Source organism: Protopterus annectens, chromosome 6.part1 (assembly GCF_019279795.1).
Source record: "Protopterus annectens isolate FY-2018-M chromosome 6.part1, PAN1.0, whole genome shotgun sequence".
Classification (NCBI taxonomy): Eukaryota; Metazoa; Chordata; order Ceratodontiformes; family Protopteridae; genus Protopterus; species Protopterus annectens.
Window position 1 is genome coordinate 303,963,259 of NC_056738.1, and position 27,318 is coordinate 303,990,576.

At 44.1% G+C, this 27,318-nt stretch overlaps 1 protein-coding gene across 1 annotated transcript in view; it reads left to right on the top strand.

Moving 5' to 3' along the window:
• Window positions 1-27,318, top strand: part of ATIC (5-aminoimidazole-4-carboxamide ribonucleotide formyltransferase/IMP cyclohydrolase) — a 1,003,526-nt gene that overhangs the window by 210,163 nt on the left and 766,045 nt on the right. The window contains exon 7 of the mRNA XM_044075723.1: window positions 10,709-10,865. Within this exon, the coding sequence (XP_043931658.1) occupies window positions 10,709-10,865 (157 nt within the window). The remainder of the gene's footprint in view (window positions 1-10,708; window positions 10,866-27,318) is intronic.

Here is a 27,318-nt window from a genome sequence, read left to right on the forward strand (position 1 = left end):
TGCCTTCCTCTGGTGTCAGTCCTGGTGCTTCAGGGTCTGTGCCTAAAAAGCACATGCTTAAAATGGCAGAAGATTTGATTACTTTAATTAGAGGTTCTATGCCCCCTCCTGATAAGAGGCCCAGGGTGGAGCTGGAGTTGGAAAGTTTGGACCAGGCCTCAGATGATTCAGGGTCTTCTGCTGAAGACATTCAAGATTTTCTCCCTTATTCTGACTCTGATGCGGAGGATTCCACTCCTTCTGCTTCTCCTCCAGAGGATTTTTCTTTTTCAGAAACTCTACACTCCATGAGGGAGCATTTTAAGTGGGAAGGACAGGATTTCTCTGATTCACGAAAGAGGCTTAGGGAGTTCTTGTTTTTACCACAGCATAGACCCTTGGCTATACCTCCTGTTTTGGATGTTGTTCAGGATGTTTTTTCGGAGGCTTCCCTTAATCCAGATTCTTTGCCCCCTGCACCAGTTAAACCAGACGGGTATTATAGGGTGCCTGAGGCTCATAAATATCTGTATAAGAGTCCTAGGGTGGATCCAGAAACTGTTAGTCAGGGGCCTAAGGGTGTTAGAGCCTCTGTTGTAAAGAATCCGGTTCCTCTAGATAAGGAAGCTAGAGCTTTGGACAGATGGGGTAAGAAGGTGTACACATCTTCTACTTTAGCAATGAGGGCTTTAAATTGCCAGTTTCATATGTTGAAATATCAGAATTTCCTCCTTTCTCAGCTAAAATCTAAAGTGGATGCTTTGGCAGAGGGCATAGAGTGTAAAGAATTGCAAGATTTGGTGCATGTATCTGAACAGGTGGGAAAGCATTCTTTGCAGTGTGGTTTTGATGCTTTACAGGCTTCTTCTAGGGTGGCTGCCACTGGTTCAGTTCTTCGTAGGCATGCCTGGCTTAAGGATCAGAATTTATCCGAGCATGTTAAAACTAGAATTCTGGATGCCCCTTTACAGTCTGAAGTTTTGTTTGGTCCCCCTGTGGAGTCTGTTTTGAAGAAAATGGAAGACAAGGCTAAGTCCATGCAGACTGAGATTTTTTGCAGGTGCAACCTCCAAAGTTTAGTAGAAATTGGCCTACTAAGGGGTGGACGTACCCTTCTGATTCTCAGTCTAGGGGTAGATCTAGACGTGGTAGGGGCAGGGCTCAGGGTACCTTCAGGCCCAGAACATGGAGTTCGCCTGCTCAGACTGCTGGTGAGGGTAGGGGCCAGTCCTTTCGAAAACAGGCCCAATGACCTGCATTTTCAGCTGCCAGATTCTTCTTGCCTGGCAGCTCCTTTGGGAGGAAAACTAGCTCTCTTCAAGCAAAACTGGCATTTAATCACCCAGGACAAATGGGTATTGGACATTATAAACCAAGGCTACAAGTTCTATTTCCATACATTGCCTCCTTTCAAAGGCATGCCAGACGTTCCTCCTCGGCAAAGGATAGAGGCTCACAAACAGATTTCCTTACTTCTTCAAATGGGAGCTATACAGCCAGTTCCTCTGTCAGAGGTGGGTCTAGGATTTTATTCTCGCCTGTTTCTAGTACCAAAGAAGGGGAACACGTGGAGACCGATTTTGGACTTATCCATCCTCAACACTTATTTGGACATTCCAAAGTTCAAAATGCTGACGTTACAACAGCTTTTACCCCTGCTGGGAAAAGATCACTGGATGGTAACTCTGGATCTAAGAGGCTTATCTTCATGTTCCTATCAGGCCCAGTTGCAGGAGGTACCTGCGTTTTCGGGCTGGAAATTTACATTATCAGTTCTCTGCATTGCCCTTTGGCTTATCTACTGCGCCCAGAGTGTTCACAAAGGTTCTGGCTCCAGTGATAGCCTTTTTCAGGTTAGGAGGAATACAGATTTATCCTTATTTGGACGATTGCCTGATTATTGCACAAGACAAGGACGAACTTCTTCATCATCTACAGTATGTGATGGTAGTGTTAAGATGCCTAGGGTATTCTGTGAACGAAACAAAGTCCAGTCTAGTACCCTCTCAGGACATGTGCTTTCTGGGTGTGAGACTGAATACAGCTTCTCAGATGGCCTTTTTGACCCCGGACAAACAAAGAAACCTTTCTCTTTATTTCCATCAAATGTCTCTACAGTCCAGGCTGACTGCAAGGACAGTCCTTCAAGCCTTGGGGTTCATGGCATCTTGTATTCTGGTGCTTCCCAATGCCAAACTGCATATGAGGAAGCTTCAATGGTATCTCAAAAATGTATGGACACAACACTGCCAAGATCTGGACACTGTCATTCAGATGATTCCTTGCATTCAGAAGGAATTTTTGTGGTGGGCCCAGGAATGTCACCTAAACAAGGGACTCTCTGTGACCCGACCAGAGGCGAGTCAGATTCTAACGACAGATGCCTCGGACAAGGCTTGGGGTGCACACCTCATTGGAAAATGGGTGCAAGACACGTGGCCTGTCAGACTTCAACATTTGCATATCAACTTGAAGGAGATGTTAGCAGTTCAATTTGCATTGATGGCTTTCAAGGATTTACTTCACCCAGGGCAGGTGTTGATTCAAACAGACAACACTACTGTCATGTGGTACATCAACAAGCAAGGGGGAACTCACTCGTACCCTCTTTGCAGGCAAGCGATGATTTTGTGGGAGACTGCTCTCAGTTTACACCTCAATCTTCAGGCAAGGTTCCTACCAGGAGCACAGAACTCCTTAGCAGATGTGTTGAGCAGACAAATAGTGGATCCTCACGAGTGGAAATTGGATCCTCATGTATTTCAAAAGTTGACAGTGTTATGGGGAACTCCAGACATAGATCTGTTCGCTTCTCCACTAAATTACCAGTTGCCAAAGTTTTGCACAAAAATGTTTCATCCCACAGCTTGGAAGGTGGACGCTCTATCATTCAGTTGGAACAATCTTCATGTATATGCCTTTCCACCTCTGCCTCTTCTACCCAAGGTACTCTTAAAGGCCAGACAAGACAAGCCATCCACGATTCTGATAGTGCCGGATTGGCCTCGACAACACTGGTACCCACTACTGAGGAGTTTAGCACGAGAGCCTCCATGGCCTCTACCTTTGATTCCACATCTTTTGTCTCAGGAGGGCAATCACTTTCTCAATGTCAGGATTCAGTCTCTGCATTTAACAGCCTGGCATATTCTGTTTTAGACTCTGGAGGGTCTCAGCTTCCACAACATGTTTTGAATGTTATTTTGGAGGCCAGGAGACCTAGTACAAGGAAAGTTTACGCTGATAAATGGAGGAGATTTTTTATTTGGAGCAAAGGGAAGAACTTTGATGTTTCCAAGCCTGATTTAAGTGTTTCTCTGCAATATCTTACTGAATTATTGGACAAGGGTTTGTCCTTCTCCATAAAAGTTCATGCTGCAGCCATTTCTGCTCACTATGACTGTGACCCTCCTTTATTCCCTCATCCTTTGTTTAAGCAATTTCTTAGAGGGGCAAAGAACATAAGACCCCCACGTAGAGCTCCTACTCCTGCTTGGGATCTCAATTTTGTGTTGGAAAAACTTACTCTACAACCTTTTGAGCCTGCAGCTACTGCAGAGTTGAAATATTTGTCATGGAAGACTGCTTTTTTGTTGGCCATTACCTCTGCAAGAAGGGTTTCTGAATTACAGGCCCTTATGGCAGTGGAACCTTTTCTAATTTTTCATAAGGATAGGGTATCTTTGCGTACTAATCCTTCCTTTATGCCTAAAGTGGTATCTAGTGTGGCCTTGAATCAAACTATTCATTTACCTACCTGTTATGCAGACCCCCAAAACAAAGGGGAGAAGATTTTGCATACTTTGGATATTCATAGGCAGTTGCGTTATTATTTGAGCAGAACCAAGGGGTTCAGGCAGTCTCAGCAGTTGTTTGTTTCTTTTGCTTTGGGTTCTCAAGGAAAACCTGTTTCGAAACTATTTCTAAATGGATTGGTTTTTGTATTTCTTTCTGTTATTCCCATCATGGTAAGGAGATTCCGGCTGGAATCAGACCTCATTCCACTAGAGCTACTGCCACTTCTACGGCCTTTCTTAGGGGGGTAGCTACAAAAGATATTTTGGAGGCAGCTACTTGGAGTTCAGTACATACTTTTTTCTAAACATTACCATCTACCTCTCTATTCCAAGTCTAGGGCTGGGTTTGCCACTGCTATTTTACAGGGCATTTTAGCAGCCCCTAATGCTTTGAGTTGGCCATCCTCCCTTTCCTCTGCTTTGGGATTCTACCCATATGTAAGGACTGCAGCAGTGTGAGATGAAGAACATAGTACCGTTTTGTACCTACCATAAATGTAGATGTTCGAAGATCCACATTGCTGCAGTCCAATTTACCCTCCCTCCTTCCCCACTGTAGTTTGTGTGGTTATATAGTTTGGGTGGTGGTTGTTGTTGGGCATGTTTTTGGGAGGTATTCTGTTTTTGGCTGTGGCCTTTCTTTTTAGGGCCTTCTGACATCTGGGGCAAGAAAAGACTGAGGATATGACGTCGGTCATGCGCTTTTATACCCTGACACTCTGATGTCAGATCTGAGCGCCCATGACCGACGTCAGCCTAATACTTTGGTATTCGGGCCGACCGAGGACAGCGGACTACCCATATGTAAGGACTGCAGCAATGTGGATCTTCGAACATCTACATTTATGGTAGGTACAAAACTGTACTTTCTGTGGATTGGATTCATTTCCTTTAAACATACTGGGACATCCTGCAACCTCGACTGGCTTTCGTTTTTGGCTACAGTTTTTTTGTGTTATTCCTTTTATTTTTGACTGTAGGAAGTCTGCTTTAACACGGGTTGATAACTGAGCACCTATGTTTGCTGATTGATGTGTCATGTGTAGCAATCTACTGGTCCATATGGTAGGCGTACAATGTGATTACAGTTCCATTTATTATATATATGTGTGCGTATGTGTATATATAAACATAGACACTGTAGGAATGTCTGCAGAACATTATTTTTGTGATCTGTACCTGGAGATGGAGTACCCTTTAGGAAGTCAATACTGCAGTGCTCTACTCTTTGGGAACTGTGCCTTCACCAAAAGGCAGAAGTGTGTATTGTGCCTTTTACTTTAGTAGTACCTGCTTGGGGTTCAACCAAGTCAGTTAACATCAGCATTGTTAGATCTAATGGAGCTCTTACTTGATTGGTCAGGAGTACTATCTCCATCCTCTTATAGGATAAGTCGACTGTTTTGCCAGGATGTTATGTTTCTGGAAGTAGATGCACTTGGTTAAACAACAGTCAGATCTGTATTTCCTGATTTGCATGAAGGTATTTGCTATTGGTATGGGGGACTTGACCTTGCTCTGTGGAGATATGTGCTTGTACTGCTGGTGTGTTGCATCCAGATATGCAGTCCATACAGGAATGCCCAAGTCCCTATATTAAGGTTGTAAAAAGTGCCAAATTTTCAGTAAAGAAATACCATTCTAGGAGAGTTCTGTCCTACAAGTCTCACTCATGTTAACAGGAAACGCTACCTTGTCACGGTGCATTTCTTTTTATGGCATATTGATGGTCACCAAGTCAATTTTGTGTATGTTGCAAATCATGAAGGGTTTAGTTGAGCTGGATTGCCTTTTGGACAGCCCTTCAAAATGCTGTCATTGTAAAAGTGTTTGCATGTTGAATGGCCTTGGAGGAATTTAGTACATCAGCAGAAGTAATCAAAGTAAAACTAATTTGACAAACTTCATGGGAAGAAATTCGAACGTTTGGCATTGACTGCATGTTAACATGCCAGCAATGCTGGGAATTGATTGAGAATTCATGGGAAGAAATTCAAACGTCTGGCATTGACTCCATGTTAACATGCCAGCAGTGCTGGGAATTGATTGAGAATTTATTGTAAAGTGCAAGTAATAGGGCTGCCACCACCTTTAAGCTAGAAGACCTTTGTCTCTTTCCTCGGGCATTTGTAGTCTTGCTGGAACAATAGACCACAGATATTGACTTTCACAGAACAATGATAGGTGCTCAGGGTTTACAAGTCCATGTTAGCTAATCCATTATCAGGCTAACATTCTAGCCAAATTCCCAGCTTAGAGTTACTGCTTGCCTTAAACCTAGACAATTAGGCCTCCCCGGCTCATCATCTGAGGCTCTTATCTTCCGTGTTGCTACTGTACTGATCTTGCTTAACAGTAAACGTTATTCCATAGGTGTAGTGTACCATACAAAACTGTTGTACTGCTGTGTCCTATTATTTATGAATTAAGGTCTGTTTGTGTGAGGAACCATTAGTTCTATAAAGATGTAGGTCTGAGATGATGGATTCTCCCTGCTTAACAGTTGAAACTTTTTTGTTACTGTTGTCTTCAGGAAACTGAATACTGAGAGTGTATGGCTGGTTGGTTAGGAACCTCTGAGTTATCTCCAGCTGAAGTGTGTTGAATAGTACATCCCAAAGAGGAACATCCTAATCAGTAATGGGTGTTTGGTAAGATGATTACAGTGGCGGTAAGGCTTCTTTAATACTGGATGCCCTTGTTTACTAGTTGAAGCGGAGTGAGGCATAAAGAACAAAGGATAAAAATCATCCACAAGGTGCTTGTCTGATTTTGATGAGGAGCCCTTTCTTTAACTAGAGCAGACTGTACTACTATTTTTTTTCCATTTAGTTTGAAGCCATTGTCCTTGCCACATATGTGTATGCGTAGTCCAGTTGTTTCTGCAGTGCTTTCATATCAGTGGTTGTTAAAGCTGATGACTAAACTAGGGCTTTAGTTATCCAAGGGGCTGAGCTACTTGCTCGCAGATTAGAGAAATTGATGCCAAATAAGATATCTCGAGTCTTATTGCTAGGTATTTTTATTTGTAATTGCCAGGGTGGTAGCTGCATCTCTCGTGTCCATGTTTTTCATCTGACAAATGGTTTGCTATCCATCTTACCACCCTGAGTTTGAGGTTCACTAGTATGGAGTGCCTTGGCCATGTCTAAGTTTACTGTGTTTCCTACTTATCAGCCATCAACAGCTTGAACTGCCCTTTCAAAGAAGTTCAGTGTTAAAAAGACATTGCTGCAGAGTTGAGATGATCCCTCTTTAGACTTGTGAGATCAGAAAGGATTCCAATTTTTTTTTTTTTTTTTTTTTTTTTTTTTTTTAATATAAACGAGGCTTGTAAGACCAATGTCTTCAGTTTGATGGCTATAACTCCCTTAAGTAATGCTTGTACAAAGGTATTGCTATTAGCTGTTCTCCAGGCTTCAGAGGCATAATTTGTGGCAAGATTCACATTGCAGGTTTAACCGAGCTTATAGGTCATACTTGGTATTGAATGTTGAGCCATATATGGTACTGGCTGTAAATTTTTTTAAATATTTTGATTACTTATAGATGATGCGATGGTGGTTTTGGACAGTGCTGCTATGACTTTAGTCCGTCATCCGACCCAGGATTACTATGAACAAAGAATCTTTAACGACCATGCTGGTCGAGTAAAAAGTTGGAAGTAAATTTCCAGCTAGGATGTTGGCTTTTTCTTTGGGATCCAAATTAATGGTATGAGTGTAAGTAAATATTGAGCAATAATGGGTGTTTTTTCTTTTTGGCATAGTTAAAGGAACTTGAGTGGTAGTTTTGATGTAATCCACTTGCGTTTTCTTAATTGCTGCCTTAAGTTCATTAGGGTGTTGCCCTGTTACACTTGTGACATAAGAATGTAGAATATTCATATGACTGAATTCTACAATAAGTGGAGTATTTCACTATAGGAGTTGTATGTTCCCGAAGTATTTGGTTTGGGTAGGTACTTCTTTACTATTTAGTCGAGTAGAGTTCAGAGGTAGTAATAGTCCGATTGGGTAGGGATGCAAAAGGAACTGTTTAGATTGATAAGCAGATGCAGACGGTCCCGATCTGCATAAGACAGAGCCCCTCACTATCACTCTTCAAGAGGAACCTTGATGAGTGGATGGGTAACAAAGTTCACACCGGGGATCACACCAACAGCACTACTAGATGGGGGCCAAGGGTACTAGCTGCTAGTACAAGGGTCTAGGGAACTAATAAAGGGGCGGTGAATACCGCACAACGTGGCTTGGCTAATGTATGCCTTCGGGCAGATAGCCCAGTACCAACCTATGAACCTATAAGATATGTTTTTGAAATGCCCTTGAATAACTATATTTAAGGTATCATCAGTCCTGTTTGTGAACATTAATTTGTGGTCAGACTTTACAGAGGATAATTGTGTTGTACAAGAGGGAACAATATTGGTAAGGCAAGTTTTACCATTGTGTTCTCTACTAGGGATGTATACTGTCAGTTATAAGTAGATTACATTTTTATAGTCAAGGAAGCATTGGGCATGCTCTCAGTTTTGTAGTGTATGTAAGCTAAGTTTTAGGGCAATTGTCGCCTAGAATAAATGTTTGGGTTTTGTAAGGACATGGGATATGGCATTAAGGTAACAATCATAATGTTTGGGAGATGAAGTGGTAGTGTAGTAGTGTAGTGTTTTTATGGTGACAAGTTTCACATTTTAGTTTTGCAGGGGATCGGAGTAAACGTGAGGATTTCTGACTAATGCACTTCTGCAGTTGCTCCTAGGTCAAATGAATGTCAGACCTTGGAATGGAGGGGTGCTTTCATCGCATGTATGTGCTAGTAGGCTGCACAGTAGCACAGCGAATGCTGTGACACTTCACAGCAAGAGGGACCTCCAGTTCACACAGAAGGCACCCCAGCTGAGAATTGAAGTGTGCATATCCTCCCTGTGTTCATGTGGATTTTCTTTGGGTGCTTCAGTTTCCTCCCACATTCCAAAAACATGCAGTTGGTGGACAGGCCGCTGTAACTTGGACATAGGGGTGTGTGCATGCGAGTGCACAGGTTGAAAGAACGTGGCAGGGCTAGTTGTGCAGCGATATGAACCATGGCTCTAGACTCACTAAAGTGACACCCCAATCCCATGTACAAAAATAGAGGCTAGGGGTTGTGGATGGAAGAAAGAGGACTTTGCTAAAAGTAGGGAATGTGTGGTTAAAGCATTTGCTGATCACAGTATGAAAGCCCTGGTAAGAGGTAAACGCCATCCTTTGCAAAGCAGTAGTGTCGGTCTGCTGTTGTCTGCCCAGGTTGACAAGCAGTAGGTTCTCATATAATGCAGCTAATAAACCAGTCTGAAGCCAGTTTCCTTTCATTTTTGGCATTTGTGTTGGCAAGTTATCACACACAAGCCACTGTCTTCTCAATCTGCCACTTAGTTGTCATCTGCATTTCCGTTTGAGTGGAGCACCTGAAGTTGGTCACACCCCCACTTGGACTGCCACCATGTTGTATTTGTCAGGGTGGAGGGAACTAAGAGCCTTCACAGTGCCCCTAATATGGCTTGAGAAAGATGGCTGCGACCTGTTGGCCGTTTTCATGAGGTGTGTGTGTTTATGTGCATGCGCGTGTGCTTCACAATACTCAACAATTTTCTAAAATATTTTGCAGAATAATTGCCTCATTTGTAGGTCTTAAGGGCTTTTGCCATGCTTCCTTGGGACTCAGATTGGCTAGTGATGTATGTGTTGATGTGCATGTGGTTTTTGGCTGGAATTTTAGTTGGTGACTTAGGCTTGGAGAATGACTTTACCACCATGGCAAAAGCAATTACACTGAGGTTCTTTATAGTGAAGTACCTAAGAGGGAGTCCTCCATATTTTTACTTTAGTCTTTCAAATGGAATCATGTTGGAGCAGTTATGTTTTTTGATAAACATAAGGCAGTTTGTAGGTACATTACCTCAAAACAACAAGTGATAAGACTTTAGAAAGTATAAGGTTTGACTGTGATGTATGCAGGTGTGGGTGACTTGTAGTTTGAACCAGAACTGAGTGTCTCAAATATGTATATGACACTTTGTGATATGCAAATAAGAGAACCCGCCACTGTATCAATATTGCTGTAGGTAACTTGTCTATGGACGAGTGTCGGTGTCAAGTCATTAGTTGTGTTAGAAATGGCTACTGTCCACCCCCTCCCCCCAACATGCATCTAGTCATGGCTCACTTTTAAAAGCCAATACAAATTGCATCATCAGTTTAAAGATAAAAATCTCATTATGGTGTGTGTAAGGGCAGTACATTATATTTTTCTGTTTCACTGCCTGTTAGTTAAAAATCCAGTGGGGGGGGTGTTGAAGGAGATGGAAGCCCCTTGTACTTGATCTTAGCATGTTACAAGTTACTTTTGTACTTGAATGCTGTAATAGGCAGTCTTGTTTGATCACTGCAAAGCACACATTTGTCATATCTGTGTAAAGGTGCCAACAGTTGTAACCACACGAGCTTTTGAACAGAGTATCTCTAACACATTGAGGCTAACCTTTCCTAGTTGTATTTGACTCCCACCCACCCTAGAGCTCCATATTTTGAGAATGCTTTCCTTTTTGTTTACTTGCCTGTAACTAATTCTGGGCTGGATTTGCTAGGCTTGGCTTGAGTACTCCTCTTTTAAAAGGAGGTGTGCCTTTAAGGTCAGCACAGTATGACTTTGGTTATATTTGGCTGAACCTCCTATTGAATGATTCTTAAATGTGCAGGAGAAGGCTTTATCCAAGTAGGAACATAGTTTTTCATGGTTTTACAATGTGGATGTGAAACTGCCAAGTATAAATAAGTACTGATTAAGAAATTCTGCATGGTTTTAATTGCCAGTAAATATTCCCTTATTTTAGATGTATTAAGTGTTTGTGGTGGTTGGGTTAGTAATGCTACTTTTTCCCTCCTTAGGCCTTCACTCACACTGCAGAGTATGACGAAGCAATTTCTGACTATTTTCGAAGGGAGTATGGCAGAGGATTGTCTCAGCTTCCTCTAAGATATGGCATGAATCCCCATCAGATTCCAGCTCAGTTGTTCACTAAGAGACCTAAACTTCCAATTACAGGTGAGACTCCAAGGAATGCGTGGCTGTTCATGACAAATGACTAGTACATTTTGGAAAACAGCTTCACAATGTGAGCATTTTATCAAGTGTATTGTACAAGTATGTCTTGGAGTACTTTGCAATATTTTAGGACCAAAAATTTCCTCTTGGATTTGAGAACCAAAGAAAGTCTTCCAGCTGAGCGAGGAACTATTTTTTGTCTGCACATTACTGCTAGAAAAATGTAGCAGACTTAAGCCAGCTGCTTTGATGTACCATAACACACTGACTGCAGTCACAGCCGTCTTAGTGATAGTGTTTACAGGGACTGATCAACTCTTTGTATATAGTGCTGATCGCATCTAGTAACATCTTTTACCTCAGACAGCTTTCCCTTCCCCCTGTCCTTGCTATACTTGTCTCTTACTTTTGAGACACATTCACAGCAGGAACTTTTGTATAGTTTTTGTTTGGGGCCGGGCAAGGATGGCTTGGCAACTTTTTTCCGTTCCATTTATATAAGACTGCCCATCTTTTTCAGTTTACCACCATGTTGTGCAAGACTTGAAACACCATTAAGTCCTGAGCATTTAGTGTCCTGGTTAGTATTTTCTTTGCGGCTTTTTCAACTTCTGAATAGCTTATTAAGCAAATTGTACCTGCTGATGGGCAAACCCTTTGTTTATTTGTGACTAAGCCTAACATTGTTTTCTCTTTGGAGTTTCAGTAAAATTGCTCAGAGGAATAAAACCTCAAATTCTACCCAAGGAAGAAGTTTCTAAAATGAATGTTTTGCTTGTCATGCAGGAGGTTAACTTCATGCTTTTATATGATGCTTCTATCCTTTTTTAAGGATATTCAGGAAATACTGATATTATGAAGTCACAATCTCTCATTTGTGGAAACCTCTTTTTGAACCATGGACATTTTTGCATCTCCATAAATATGCAACTGTCCAGCATGGGGACACCAGGGCGACTGAGGGAATATTCTTATTTTTCTGATCAGTCTTTTATCTTTTCTGACTACTTGATGATCCTGTTTTTGCTGGATTTGGAGAGTGACAGATTGCCTTTTTTATCTAATACCATCACAAATGCATGGTTCAGTGTGAGAGATCTCGTCAAGGTTCCTGATTTTTAGGGCCATTGCTCATTCTTCAGTCTTGCCAGTTCAAACATCCAGTGTTTGGAATAGGATCGCTCAGTAGTGATCACCCATATGGATGTGAGGCTGCTGCAAGTTCTCATACCAGTTACCAGCAGTGCAGAGAAATAATTTTTGTATCCAAGTGCTACAGTTCGAGGGAGGAAAGGGATGTTGTATACTAGAACAGCCTGGATACATTTTGGGGTCCAGACCTGAAATAGTATGATGTTAAGTTGTCTATCTCGCCTTCATTCTTGCTGGATGGGTTCGGAGCTGACCTCGGCTCCGACTCGGCCACTCTAAAAGCTCGAGAGTTGGTTCCACCGGCTCGAGGCTCCCCTTATATCCCACAATGCTAGGCGTGAGTTACCTCAGATCTCGTTTGCCGCTACAGCGATCGAGGTGTTTGGTTTCTACCGGCTTCTTGGTGAGTAACTTTGGAGTAAAATTTAGTATACTTAAACCCCTTTAGTTTTAATTTTAACAGTTGTTTCCCTTAGTTTAGTGGATTTTCTCCCCCTTTCTCTCTAAAATCCCATTTTTCCACAAGAACTTATAAGTTCTTCCCTCGGCCTTTGGGCCTTTTTCTTCCATCCCCTAGTGGTGTGTGTGTGTTTTTTCTCAGAATTTAAAACTTTGGTAGTTTGTTTTATTTTTTGAGTTTAAAATAGGATAGGGTGTAATCAGTGTGTTTGACTGGGTGTGTGTGATTACACTTTTCTAAAATGTCTAAAGACTCAAAGGTCTCAGGCTTCAAGAAGTGTGACTCGTGCTGTCAGAAAATGTCTGACAGACGGTCACACTTCTTGTGTCTACTGCCTGGGACCTTTGCACTTGCAGGACTCCTGTGCTGTATGCCACGGCTTCAGCCCCAGGGTCCTGCAGGAAAGAAAAAACAAACTGATTTTGAGAGGTTTACTCAAGCCTGAGGGTTCCCTTACTGTCTCTTCGGGAAAGCCCTCCAAGGCTTCTAGGTCCTCTGCTCCAGCTACTGAGCCGAGACCTAAGGCTACGAAACCTCCGTCTACATTCGCTCCGGCTGGAGCCGATGAGTCTCAGTCTACAGTTTCTGTGGTTTCCTCGGCTCCGGCTGGAGCCGAGGTATTGGAAATTCCTGTGTCTGTTCCGACCAGACCTTCGGAACCGACATCTAGAAAGAGGTCTAGGTCACCGTCCCTTGGCTCCGTTCATTCGGCTCCAGCATCTCCTCTGCTGTCTGAACGGAGCCATAGATCTCACTCCTCTAGGTCATCGAGGCTGTCGGACCATGACCTTCAGAGGGTAGTGAGTTGACTTCTTAAGTCCGAGGCACTGGCCCAAATGCTTCAGAGCCCGACTCATCAGTCTATGCCTGACCCTGTCCCTCATGTTCCTCCTCCGACTCCGTTGAGCTCGGAGCCGGGGCGTTTCGGAACCGAGACTGTGGTAGCGTCGGAGCCAATACAAATGTCTTCGGCTCCATCGTCGGCTCCGATTTCTTCCTTAGAAGAATCTCGCCGCCGGACTTCCATCGTCGGCTCCGAGGGGGTGAGTGGTATCGGACCCTTGTCCGACCCCGCTCTCCCTCTCAGGGCTTCGGCGCTGGTGAGTTCGGCTCCGACATCGGCCTCGGAGCCATCACTGTCAGTGCCGAGGGAGGTTTTTAGCTTTTCGGAGCGGGGACCTCTGGCTCTGCCTGACAGGGGTGCGTTCGAGGTCATGCGGAGTGTTAGAACCTGGTTCTACTCCACAGTCGGCTCCGTCCGCCCCTCCCTCTTCGGTGCCTCAGGTCAAGTCGACTCACTCCCTCATCCCGGACCGCAGAGAGCCAGCTCCTCAGGAATCCCCTGTGGGGATCTCATCCTCTTCAGAGGCCTCTCCTGATTTGGCAGAAGAGCCCCCTCGGAAGAGAAAGTGTAAGAGGAAACACATAGACTCACCTGAGTCCGTCACCTCTGACACAGATTTAGAGGATTCCGAGGGTTCCCCGTTCCCCTTCTGAAGATGTCTCATTTGCAGACATTCTAGAAATCCTTAAGCAGAGGGAAATTGGCCAGCCCTCAACCCTTCGGAGGATGAATCTGTGTACCTTGAGGCGTTTGGCTCTCGTCCTTCCACCTCCTGGGTGTCTCCCCTTGACCCCCTCATGCAGGTGGTAGCAAAAAAGGCATGGACGGCTCCTGATTCAGTGGACCCCACTCCCAGGAGACCCTCAAAATTCATTACAGCACCAGCAGATAAACAGTTTCTGACAAAAGGAGTTTCTGTGGATGCTATGGTGGTTGCTGCTGCCACTAAGAAGGAACTAGCTGATCCTTCAGTGCCTGTCCATCCACCTAACAAGGAATCTAGGTCCATGGACAGGTACGGGAAGCGGATGTTCTCGTCAGCGACTTTTGCAATGCGTTCACTGAACTACCTATGCCATTTTACTCGTCTTCAAAGGGACTTGATCAAAGAAGCGAGTGATATGTTGAAGGATCCTACAGCTGCGGGTTTTCAAGACAAGATGAACACTCAGCTGGCTACCCTGAACTCCATAGCTAACTCCTCCATGCGCCTCCTTTCGTATGCGGCTGATGGAGCGAGCAGGGCCGCAGGAACAGGAGTGGCCTTACGTAGGCATGCCTGGATGCGGTTATGCAACTTTGCAGACCCCTTTAAAACGTCGTTCACTAATTCCCCGTTTGATGGATCATCTCTTTTTGGTCCTCAAGTGAAAGAAACCTTGACTAGGTGCGAGACTGATGGCAAGACTCTTTCTGCCATCGGAGTCCGTTTTTCTACTCCTTCTAGGCCTTACCCCAAGGGCCAGAAAAGTGGAAAAATGTGGTTCATAAACAATCTCAAGGGACTTCGCCTGACGCACAGAGTCGGTTCCCCGCCAGAGGCAGAGGGGGGAACAACAATGGTAGACGTCGCCCTAGAGGCAGGGGGGGTCCGCAGAACCAGGGCAATCGAGAAACTTTCTCCGATAAGCCCTTTCAGCATCCCTGAGGTGTTGCCCGACTGTCCACCTTCGGAGGCAGTCGGGGGAAGATTGTCACTGTACCCAGAAGCCTGGCTATCCCTAACTCGAGACAAGTGGGTACAGTCCATCATTTCCGAAGGCTATTCCATTCCCTTTCTTTGCATTCCAAACCGATCAAAAAAATCCCTTCCAGATGTTCCACCCGCTCAAAGGGATCTTGCAGCTTTGGAAGTTTCAAAACTGCTTGCAAAAAGAGCAATTCAACCAGGACCAGCAAGGATCCGGAATCTACTCCAGGTTCTTTTTAGTTACAAAAAAAACATGGGACTGGAGACCAATTTTGGATCTCAGTATCTTGAACAAGTCAGTCAAGAAAACACGATTTCGGATGGTCACGCTACAGTCCATACTTCCCCTATTGGGAAGAAAAAACTGGATGTGCTCCATAGACCTTCAGGATGCGTACTATCATATAAAAATGAACAGACGCTCCAGAAGATTTCTCCGCTTCAGGCTGGGAACCAGTCATTTTCAATTCAGAGCCCTGCCCTTTGGACTCACCACTGCCCCCGGGTGTTTACCAAATGTATGGCAGTGGTAGCTTCTCACCTGAGACGTCAAGGATTCCAGGTGTTTCCATATTTGGACGACTGGCTCCTTACAGCTCCCACCGAGCATCTTCTCACAGCCAGGGACTACACCTTTCGCACTTGTCAAAACTTAGGCATTTCAATAAATTGCGAAAAGTCTGTTTTGTCGCCTTGTCGTGTTATTACCTTCATAGGCGCAATTCTAGACACAGTCAACATGTCTGCGAGGCTAACAGATCAGAGAATAACAGACATACAAAAACTGGTCTCGCTCATCTTCAGCAGCAACAGAGTCAAAGCCAGGTTAGTTCTGAAAGTATTGGGGATTATGGCGGCTGCCATACCTTTGCTTCCATTAGCCAGATTCCACATGAGAATCCTTCAATGGATGCTCTTCACACAATGGTCATACCAGCAACTTCCGATGTCCCACACCATTATGATCACGCAAACATGCAGGAATCATCTTCTGTGGTGGATGTCTTCCCCTCAGCTCTTATTGGGAAGACCCTTTGTTCCTCCCCTCCGGTTGCTACACTGACAACGGACGCCTCCCTGATCGGGTGGGGGGGGCATTATCAGGGCAGAACTGTCCAGGGCACATGGCAACCAGAAGAATGCCACTTGCACATAAATGTTCTAGAGATGAGAGCAGTGCTTTTAGCGTTGCAAGCCCTTCAAGACTCTCTTCCCTTGGGAACGATAGCAATCCAGACGGACAATATGTCTGTAGTGTGGTATATCAACAAACAAGGCGGAACCAGGTCCTACCCCCTGTGTCGAGAAGCACTCAGACTGTGGCAATGGGCGATTTCTTCTCAGCGGTTTGTGATAGCAACGCACATCCCCGGGAAGTCCAATCAAATCGCGGACAAGTTGAGCAGAGCTATCCTCATGCCTCACGAGTGGTCTCTGAAAGACTCTGTTGTGAGAGAAATTTTTCTCAAGTGGGGTCAGCCTTGCTGCGACCTTTTTGCTACTCCCCAAAACAGCAAGTGCAGAGATTATTTCACCCTATTCCCTTTACCAGGCCAGCCCAGCAGAGATGCTCTAGTCCAAGTTTGGCCCCAGGGACTTCTGTATGCATTTCCTCCCTTCCCACTAATCTCTCAAGTGATACAGAAAGCTATCGCTCAGAAGGCCTCGTTGATCCTCATTGCTCCTTACTGGCCTCGACAGGTTTGGTTCCCCTTTCTGCATCATTTTCTGTTGGAGCAACCTTGGCATCTGGACCTAGTTCCAGATCTTTTGATCCATCAGTCGGGTCAGTTTCATCGCTCCCTTCCCTCTCTGAACCTCACTGCTTGGTTCCTCCAATTCCAACCTTAGCCAGGCTTCCTCAAATATCTCACTCTGTTCGAGATATTTTGATAGCTTCCCATAAATCTTCCACTAGAAAGATTTATTTGAGTAAGTGGAAACGTTTCGCCTATTGGGCTCAAGGAAGGGACATAGATCCTTTCACTGCTTCCATCCAAATGGTCCTTGATTTTCTAGCTGAACTCTTCCATGCAGGTTCATCTCCTTCTACTCTTAAAGTTCAACTGGCAGCTATTTCTAACTTTCATGTGGGTATTTCAGAGTCTGCCATAATGTCCCACAAGCTTTGCAAAGCCTTTTTGAAAGGAGTTTTTCTACTCAGACCTCCTATAAGAAATCCTCCTCCTCCTTGGGACCTAAATTTAGTTTAGTTCTTTGATTCTTCCCCCTTTCGAACCTGCAGCCTCCTGTTCTTTAAAATTGCTATCATGGAAGACTCTCTTTCTGGTAGCTATTACTTCAGCTAGAAGAATTTCAGAACTTCATGCACTCAGCTGTCGACCTCCTTATCTGTTGTTCCATAAGGACAGGGTATCTTCTGAACCAACCCGTCCTTTTTGCCTAAGATAGCCTCGGTCTAACCTAAATCAAAGCATTGACCTCCTGTGTTTTTCCAGAATATTCCAATAGGTCTGAACAAAAATTGCATTGGCTAGATGTTCATCGTCAGTTAAGGTACTATTTGGATAGAACCAAACAATTCAGAAAATCTGACCAGCTATTTGTCTCCTATGCAGAAGGCAGAAAGGGACTTTCAGTTTCAAAGGTATCATTATCTAGATGGCTAACATCTCTGATTTCCCTTGTTTATGAAATTAGACACCAAAAGCTGCCTAACAAACCTAAAGCCCATTCCACCAGAGCTTTGGCTACTTCTATAGCCTTCCAAGACAGACTGCCTATTGACACCATTTGTGCAGCGGCTACTTGGGCTACTCCTCACACTTTCATTTCTCATTATAAGTTGGATTTAGCTTCTAGGCATAGAGCTAACTTTGGTTCCACTGTTCTCAAGAGTCTGTTCCGTTAGGCCACCCGGGACAAGGTGCTAGGGACGGTCCCATCCAGCAAGAATGAAGGCGAGATAGACAACTTAACATATAGAAGTTATGTTCTTACCATAACGTTCCATGTTAGTTGTCTTCTCGCCGCCTTCTTGCGTCCCACCCTCCTTCCCCCTGGCCTGGACAGACCTAGAGGAGTGTTGATTGTGACCTCTCTTTCTACCACCTCTTACTTAGGTATATGCTACTGTGCATATTTTCCTGGATCAGGATGCAGGTCACCCTTCTCTTCTCCCTGGTTTATAGAGGTGGACTTTGTTTATAGTTATTCTGTTACTAGTATAAGCTGGGTCGAGCTTACAAACGAGATCTGAGGTAACTCACGCCTAGCATTGTGGGATATAAGGGGAGCCTCGAGCCGGTGGAACCAACTCTCGAACTTTTAGAGTGGCCGAGTCGGAGCCAAGGTCGGCTCCGAACCCATCCAGCAAGAAGAAGGCGAGAAGAAGACAACTAACCTGGAACGTTATGGTAAGAACATAACTTCTATTTTTCTTTGTGGAAAAAGACGCACGAACACTGGGCCTTTGGATGAGGGCATTTTCTGCTTTTTGAAGACTTGAAGACTGCAGACTAGTCTCCAGACTTTTCATGCCTATATGGCAGCCCCCTCCATCTGGTGCTATTCCATTCTAAAGACTTGTGTTAAGGTACGTAGCTCAGACAGTCTAGGTAAGCCACATCTTGCCTTTTCTCTCCTCCATCAGTTGCTAGACAAAAGTTCAACCAGTATGTTTAACATAGCATTGAGATTTTTTCCTGACGTCAGAACAGACGTTTAACACCTCAACTTCATACGTTTTTTATATATACATATATGTATATATATAATCTGTGTGTGTGTGTGTGTGTGTGTGTGTGTGTGTGTGTGTGAAACGCCCGTGCCCTGGCCCAGCATTCAAGGAGCCTCAATCCTCAACACTAACACCAGTGAGTGGTGTCTCATAGGAGGAAAAGATAAATAAATAGACACAGTAAGAGCACACAGAGATCACAGTCCGGGGCTGGTGCTCCCTTGCTCTCCAGGTCCCCAATAAGGCTTCCCACTGGCACAGCTATAGGGTCCAGATCTCAGCCTAGTGGGCAAGCTAAAACCTCCAGCACCCTCTCTGTCCAGCTAGTGCTTCCTGTCCCTGCCCAAGTAGCTCACACACACACTTTGAGAAGTTTATACAACCACACAGACACTCCTGGGGAAGGCTAGCACAGGTTCTTCAGCTGTGCCCCTTTTTCCCCAGATTATACAGTAGTGTCAGTTGCCATCACCCACTAATATTTATCAGCTACTCCAAAGACCCTTAAAAGGGTGTCCAGTTATTACTGTGCAATATTATTATCCAACTGATAAGTGTGACTAAACAGTCAAGGCTTATTAGAGTGACTTGGTGCAGGATCACTATATACATGCAATGTACTCTAGAGCTTAAATTATCTCTACACAAAACAGCCACAGTTAAAAGGGTTTACAAATATTTAATAATAAATAGTTAAAAACACAAAGACAATACTTTTTACTACACAGTGCTAGTCAAGAGTTCAGAGATCAGAGAAATACTTAAAATAATTCAGTAGTACAGTTCTGACATCACAGAAAAGCATTTAGTAATGGCTCATTCGCCTCACAGTAAGACGTTGTCCTGTTTGATTCTCAGCTAAAGCGTCTTCTGTGTGGAGACGTGCGTGAATGGGCATACCTTCGTTGAAGGTTGTGCATCAGGCCTGAAAAAATCTACTGTCAATCATTAGCGGACCGGAGTTCCGCTGTGGCGACCCCTAACCGGGAAAAGCCGAAAGATGCAACAAGACTAAGAGAAAACACAAATATAAGAAACTTGCATAGAACACAGGCAGTGCTGAGTTGGATGGTCAAGACAAAAATGCTTAATGCTTTCTGATTCTCTCTGTTTTTAAAATAACATTCCTGGTTCACATTACATCATGGTTCCCAGGCTAACGGGCTACATTCTTTAGTAAGCTCACACCAGGTCAGGAAGTAAATCCATTAAAGACATTTATGCATGCAAATTCTGGCCATTACTCTGGCCTTAAAACAATAGCAAGAATTCCTTCATCTAGACTGGCCAGAGCCATATGTATGTCAGAGGGTCACAACATGCTTCACTTGGTCAGTAGCGTGCAGTGTTACATTATTTTCCAGTTCCACAGGTAACACTATTTTTACCATTTAAGATGGCAAGCCTGTGGTTTACATTAATATTTACAAATGACAGAATTATCTATAAATTTCTGTCTCGCTAGGCTGGCAGCCTTCACTAATAAATATATATAAATATAAATTATATATATATATATATATATATATATATATATATATATATATATATATATATATAATATGTAGCATGCCTTCCTAGTTAAGCATCCTGCATATCCACATATTCTGCTCATGATTGTGAGAAGGTTCAGTATTTGGTTCCATTCCTTGCAGTTTAACTGATCTGCAGTCTCTAAATACGTAGTTCACTTAGGTTACAGGGTATTCACATTTACCCGTCTCTAGATTTCCTATTTTCAAGCTTCAGAGTCTTTAAACTTTGGCAAAATAATATTATGTACCGTCTGGCATGTCACATGATCTCGTACCTGATTTTCACATCTGAAAATTTCAGAAGCCATCCTGATTACTCTTAGTAGATTCTGCATCTAAATTGGATTTCTTTCTAAAGATTATTAAAGCAACCTAACAAAGTATGTTCATCGTGTTACAATGCTGCAGTCATCACACTTGGGTTATCCTGCTGTCAGGCGGTCCCGTAGTTGGCCAGTGTTCCAAAGTCTTGGTTCGGCGTCGGTTACTGTCGCTTCTTCCCTGACGTCAGTGCGCCAGGGCTATAAAAGATGCATCCGACACCATTTTCTTCAGTCTTTCTTGCCGCGCGGTGCCCGAAGCAAAAGCAGTTCGCAAGTGCCGGACGGCCGACTCCTGAGATTTTCGAAGTCGAATTTCAGATCCGACGTCTTCAATAAAGCTAAGTACCCCATTGGGGAAACTCTTTTTTTTCTTGCCTCAGACCGATGTCCGAAAAAGTTAATTGTATTTCTTGTGGGAAGCAAATACCTAATAAGGACTTCCACTCTTACTGTATTCCATGCCTAGGCCCTGATCATGACATCACTAGTCGGTTTTGTGCTAGATTTAACAAACGCACTATAAAACGATGTTTTGATTTTGCTTTGCACTACTTTGGCCGCAGATTCAATTATACTATGCCGTCGGATCACCCGACTACTGCAATTATGAAAAAACGCAAAGACAAGGATAAGGACAGACATTCGAGGTCCAAAACAGATGACGAAGCCTCTTCTAGGCCAGTCTCTGGTTCTCAGTGAGGCGCTTTCACAGCCCCTGACACCCGCTACCTCAGAGCCACAGGCCGCCTCCGACTCCCACGTGGAGACAACTAGGCCTCTGGAAACTCGAGGTATTGGGCCTACGGAAACTAATCCCTCAGATGGGTCCGGAGCCGCTGTGCAGGCATCTGCTTCTGAGGGTGTCTTCAGACCTTCACAGCTTACCATTAAAGAAACAGCCAAGACAAAAACACCATTAAAGACAAAAAAGCAAGTACGGCATTCTCCTGGACAGTCCTCCATGCCTAAGAAACAGATGCTTAAAATGGCCGAAGACCTCATTACACTAATCAGGGGATGTTTGTGTTACCCTGCTGCAGTCATCCCACTTGGGTTATCCTGCCGTCAGGCGGTCCCGCAGTTGGCCTGAATTGAAAAGTCTTGGTCCGGCGTTGGTTGCTGCCCCTTCTTCCCTGACGTCAGAGTGCCAGGGGTATACAAGAGGCATCCAACGGCATTTTCTTCAGTCTTTCTTGCTGCACGGTGCCCGAAGCAGAAGCAGCTCGCAAGTGCCGGTCGGCCGACACCTGAGATTTTCGATTCTAATTTCAGTCCGAAGTCTTCAATAAAACTAAGTACCCAGTTGGGGAACCTTTTCTTGCCTCATTCCGATGTCAGAAAAAGTTAATTGCATTTCTTGTGGGAAGCAAATACCTCATAAGGACTTCCATTCCTATTGTATTCCTTGCCTAGGCCCAGACCACGACGTCACAGGTTGTCGGTTTTGTGCTAGGTGTAATAAACGAACAATCAAACGCCGTTTTGAATTCGCACTACATTACTTTGGTAGGAAATTTAATTATATCATGCCGTCGGAGCAGCCGACGACCGTCATGCATAAAAAACACAAGGATAAGGACAGGCAGCCTAGGAGACTCCGAGGCCTCTGCTGGGCCTGTCGCCGGTTCACCGGTTTTCAGTGAGGCGCCTGCGCAGCCCCTGATGACCACAGAACTGGAAAACCAGCCAGCTGCGGATTGTCAAGCGGAGTCTACTAGGCCGACGCAGCCATCTTCATTAGGCCCTTCCGACACCGGAGCAGAAGTAGACCCCGGTGCAGTGGAAACACCTTCGGCTGCATAAGGTGTCTTCAGACCGACTACATTCACCATAAAATCTTATGCTAAGCTTAAAACTCCTTTAAAACCAAAGAAGACTGTACATCAGTCTACAGTTCAAGGCCCCATGCCTAGGAAACAGATGCTTAAGATGGCTGAAGATTTGATTACCCTAATCAGGGGTTCCCATCCCCCTCCTGATAAAAGACCAAGACAAGAGGAGGATTATGCTTCCTCTGAACAGGTTTCAATTTCCTCAGATTCTTCTGAGGAACAGGATTACACTTTTCCACCTTATGAAGACTCTGATGCTGAAGACTCTATTCCCTCAGCATCTCCCCCTGAAGACTACTCCTTTGGGGAAAGTTTACATACCATGAGGAAACATTTCCACTAGGAAGGCCAGGACTACTCTGATTCTAAGAAAAGGCTCCGAGAGTTCCTTTTACTACCCCAGCACAGACCTCTTGCTATCCCTCCAGTTTTGGATATTGTGGATGATGTTTACTTGGAGTCTAGTCTAAATCCAGACTCTCTACCTCCTGCTCCAGCCAAACCAGACAGATATTACAGAGTACCAGACTCGCGCAAATTCCTTTTATAAAAGCCCTGTGGCTGGCCCAGAAACAATTTCCCAGGGTCCTAAGGGAGCTAAAGCTTCTATGGCTAAAAATCCTGTGCCCTCTGAAAGGGATTCCATTGCCCTAGATAGAGGGGGAAAGAAAATGTACACCTCAGCACTATGAGAGCATTAAATTGTCAGTTTCACACGCTGAAATATCAGCAGTTCCTAATGTCTCAATTAAAACAAAAAAATGCGCACACATACTGAACAGTCTGATTTCAAAGAAATGCAGGATTTGTTGCATGCAGCTGAACAGGTGGGCAAACATACTTTACAATGTGGATTTGATTCATTGGAAGCTTCCTGTAGAGCAGCTGTTACTGGCTCTGTCATACAGACATGCTTGATTTTAAAAGAACAAAACCCTTCCTGATCATGTTAAAGTAAAATTATTGGATGAACCTTTACAACAGAATGTATTATTTGGTGTCAAAGCAGAAGAGGTTTTGAAGAAAACTATGCGGACGGTCAAGGATTTTGTGCAGGTACAACCCCCTCGTTTCAGCAGAAATTGGCCAACGAAAAACTGGTCCTTTCCAGCTTCTGACTGATCACAGAGAGGCAAATACAGGCGCCCAAGGGGCAGAGGTCAGTCACAAGGCCCTTACAAACCTCGCCAATGGGGTACCTGCATGTCCCTATCAGACAAAATTGCAGAAGATACCTCAGATTCTAAGCTGGTACAATGCACTACCAATTCTCTGCACTGCCCTTTGGCTTCTCTACTGCGCCTAGGGTCTTTTACAAAGTGCCTGGCACCAGTAATTGCATTTTGCAGACAAAAAGGAATTCAAATATATCCATACCTGGATGACTGCCTCATCCAAGTAGAGACAAAAGATATTCTTCTAAAGCATCTGGCATTTTGTAAGAAGGTTGCTAATTTCTCTAGGGTACACAGTAAACAAAAAGAAGTCAAAACTAGTGCCCTCACAGCAGATAACATTCCTGGGTGCCAGCTTAAATACAATGGCCCAGATGGCTTACCTCACGTCAGACAAACCAGGACAGCTGACTCAATATTTTCAATTACTAGCAAAGAAGTCCCATCTCCCTGCAAGAAAGATTCTGCAGGCCCTGGGATTCATGGCATCCTGCATACTACTAATTCCATATGCCAGACTGCATATGAGGAAATTACAATGGTACCTAAAAAGTGTTTGGACTCGACACTCTCACAGTTTAGAAGTAGTAATTCCAATAATTCCCTGCCTACAACAGGAGTTTCGATGGTGGGCACAGGCATGTCACCTCAAGGGCCAGCCTTTCACTCTATCCACAGCCAGGCAGACAGATGCTTCGGATTACGCCTGGTGAGCACACATGACAGGAAAATGTATTCAGGACAAGTGGACCACAGACCAAATGCATCTTCACATCAATCAAAAAGAGATGTTGGCTGTTCAAAATGCCCTAACAGCTTTCAAGGACCTTCTGCATCCAGGACAATTACTATTAAGGACAGACAACACCACAGTAACGTGGTACATAAACAAGCAAGGGGGCACTCATTCTTATCCCCTGTGCAGGCAAGCCATGACCTTGTGGAACACAGCTCTAACTTATCAAGTTCATCTGCAAGCACAATTCCTGCTAGGAAGGAAAAATACTCTGGTAGACTATCTAAGCAGAAATATCATGGACCCTCACGAATGGAAATTGAATCCACAAGTCTTCAGCATGGTAACACAAAAATGGGGATGCCCAGATGTAGATCTTTTTGCCTCCCCCACTGAATTGCAAACTACAAAAATTCTGCACAAGGACTTACCACACACAAGCATGGAAAGTGGATGCTCTCTCATTCAGTTGGAAAAACCTAAAAGTTTATGCCTTCCCACCACTGCCTCTCCTTTCAAAGGTACTCTTAAAAGCCAGACAAGAAAAACCACAGATGATCCTGATTGCTCCAGACTGGCCATGCCAGCACTGGTACCCAGTCTTAAAGAACTTGGCTCAAGGCCCACCATGGATTCTGCCTCAAACTTCACACCTTCTGACTCAGCAAAACAATCAGATCCTGCACTGTCATTTCAAAACACTAAACCTGGCTGTACGGCAGATCCATTAGTCAGACAGGCAACGCCTCTCTCTAAAGCTGTTATGGATGTCATTTTGGAGGCCAGGAGGCCTAGCACCAGGAAATCTTACTCAGAAGAGTGGAAGAGATTCTGTGTCTGGAACCAGGCTCAAAGCCTTGACCCTCTTATCCCAAGCATACCTCAGATTTTACAATACTTAACTGAGATGCTGGACAAAGGCCTATCCTTATCAACTAAGATCCACGCCTCTGCCATTTCAGCACATTACAACACGGATCCTCCTTTATTCTCTCATCCCTTGCTAAAGCAGTAACTCAGAGGGGCAAAAAACATAAGACTGCCCCAGAGGGCACCAACACCAACTTGGGACCTCAATTTTGTTTTGGAAAAACTGACCCTGCCACCTTTTGAGCCAGCCAATACAGCCAAACTAAATTTTTTATCATGGAAAACAGCTCTGCTCCTGGCAGTAACTTCATCACGAAGAGTCTCAGAGCTACAGGCATTAATGGCAGTGTGGAACCTTTTATAATTTTTCATCAGGACAGGGTTTCTTTAAGGACAAACCCTACCTTCATGCCAAAGGTGGTATCTAGTGTGGCCCTTATCCAAACCCCCAGAATAAAGGGGAGAAACTTCTGCACTCTTTGGACATACACAGGCAGCTACCCTTCTACTTGGACAAAACAAAAGCTTTCAGGAAAACTGAGCAACTGTTTGTGGCATATGCTGCAGGATCACAGGGCAAGGCTATCTCAAAGCAAACTATCTCCAAATGGGTAGGACACTGTATTCGTTACTGCTGCACACAGCATGGAAAATCAGTCCCTAACAATATTAGGCCACATTCTACCAGAGCAACAGCTACTTCAACAGCCTTTCTCAGAGGAGTACCAACCAAGGAAATTTTGGAGGCAGCAACTTTTCAGTGCACACCTTTACCAAGCATTACCACTTGCCTATTTACTCTAAATCCAGAGCAGGATTTGCCACTGCAGTTCTGCAGGGCCTCATAGCCAATCCTAATTCTTTATAGACCAGCCACCCAACCTTAGCTTTGGGATTCTACCAAAGTGTGATGACTGCAGCAGTGTAACACGATGAACATAGTACAGTTTTGTACCTACCATAAATGTAGATGTCAGAGTGTTCACACTGCTGCAGTCCAGGTTACCCTCCCTCCATCCCCTCTGTCCTAGCTGGGCTTATCTATACCTGTCTATCCTGTCCAACCTTTGTGGTTTATTTGCTTGTATTTGAGGGTATTGTTTTTATTTTATATATGTTTTATTAGCAATATGTATTGCCTACCTACCTGGGGGCACCTGACATCTGGGGCAAAGAAAACTGAAGAAAATGGCGTCGGATGCATGTTTTATGCCCCTGGCGCACTGACGTCAGGGAAGAAGCGACAGCAACCGACGCCGGACCAAGACTTTGGAATTCTGGCCGACTACGGGACTGCCTGACGGCAGGATAATCCAAGTGTAATGACTGCAGCAGTGTGAACACTCGAACATCTACATTTATGGTAGGTACAAAACTGTACTTTGCTTTGGTAAGCACATGCCAGAGCCATTAATGTAAGACAGCAATTGTACTTAACTTAGTTTTTTTTTCCAGCACTTTTGCATAAAAATTTTTTTTCCTCATTTTGGGATTTTCATAGTTTTTTCATACTTTAATTATCACATGCCTATTGCATGGGCCAGATTAGCCAGTCACATCTGTACGTTGAAACCTTTCAATAACGTATCCATACTGCTATTCAGTTCATGTAATATAGGAGACCTTCACACTCTGCAGTCGCCTTGCCCTAGTAACTGCACACACAAAGCCATATCTTCTCACACGAATCAAGTGTTTCAGACTTAAATGGCTCTTATTTGAATAAGATCTTTTCCCATTCCTCATCTCTAACATCAGGATTTCTCACTTCCACACACCCATTTTGTTCTGCCTGTAGTTAAGGTAGTATTGAAAGTAACTTTCCAGTTTTTCATCCATGCTGTCAATTCAAGAACATCCCAGAGGGACATGGTAAGATTGCTTCTTTGTTATTCATTTAAATTGACTCATTACTTCATATTTAACTGTTCCAGTATCACTTCAGTAACTGGGTTCAACAAATACATTAACCACTGGTAACATCTAGCCTGTTGGCCTAACTTCCTTACTTCATTTTATTTTTCATAACCTGTCAAAAACCCAGTTGGTTTTGGTCCAGGTGTCCCATAGTGATCTTTCAAGTCTGATAATAAGCATTTCACAAGTGCTTTCTACAGTGAATCTTGGCAGACCTAG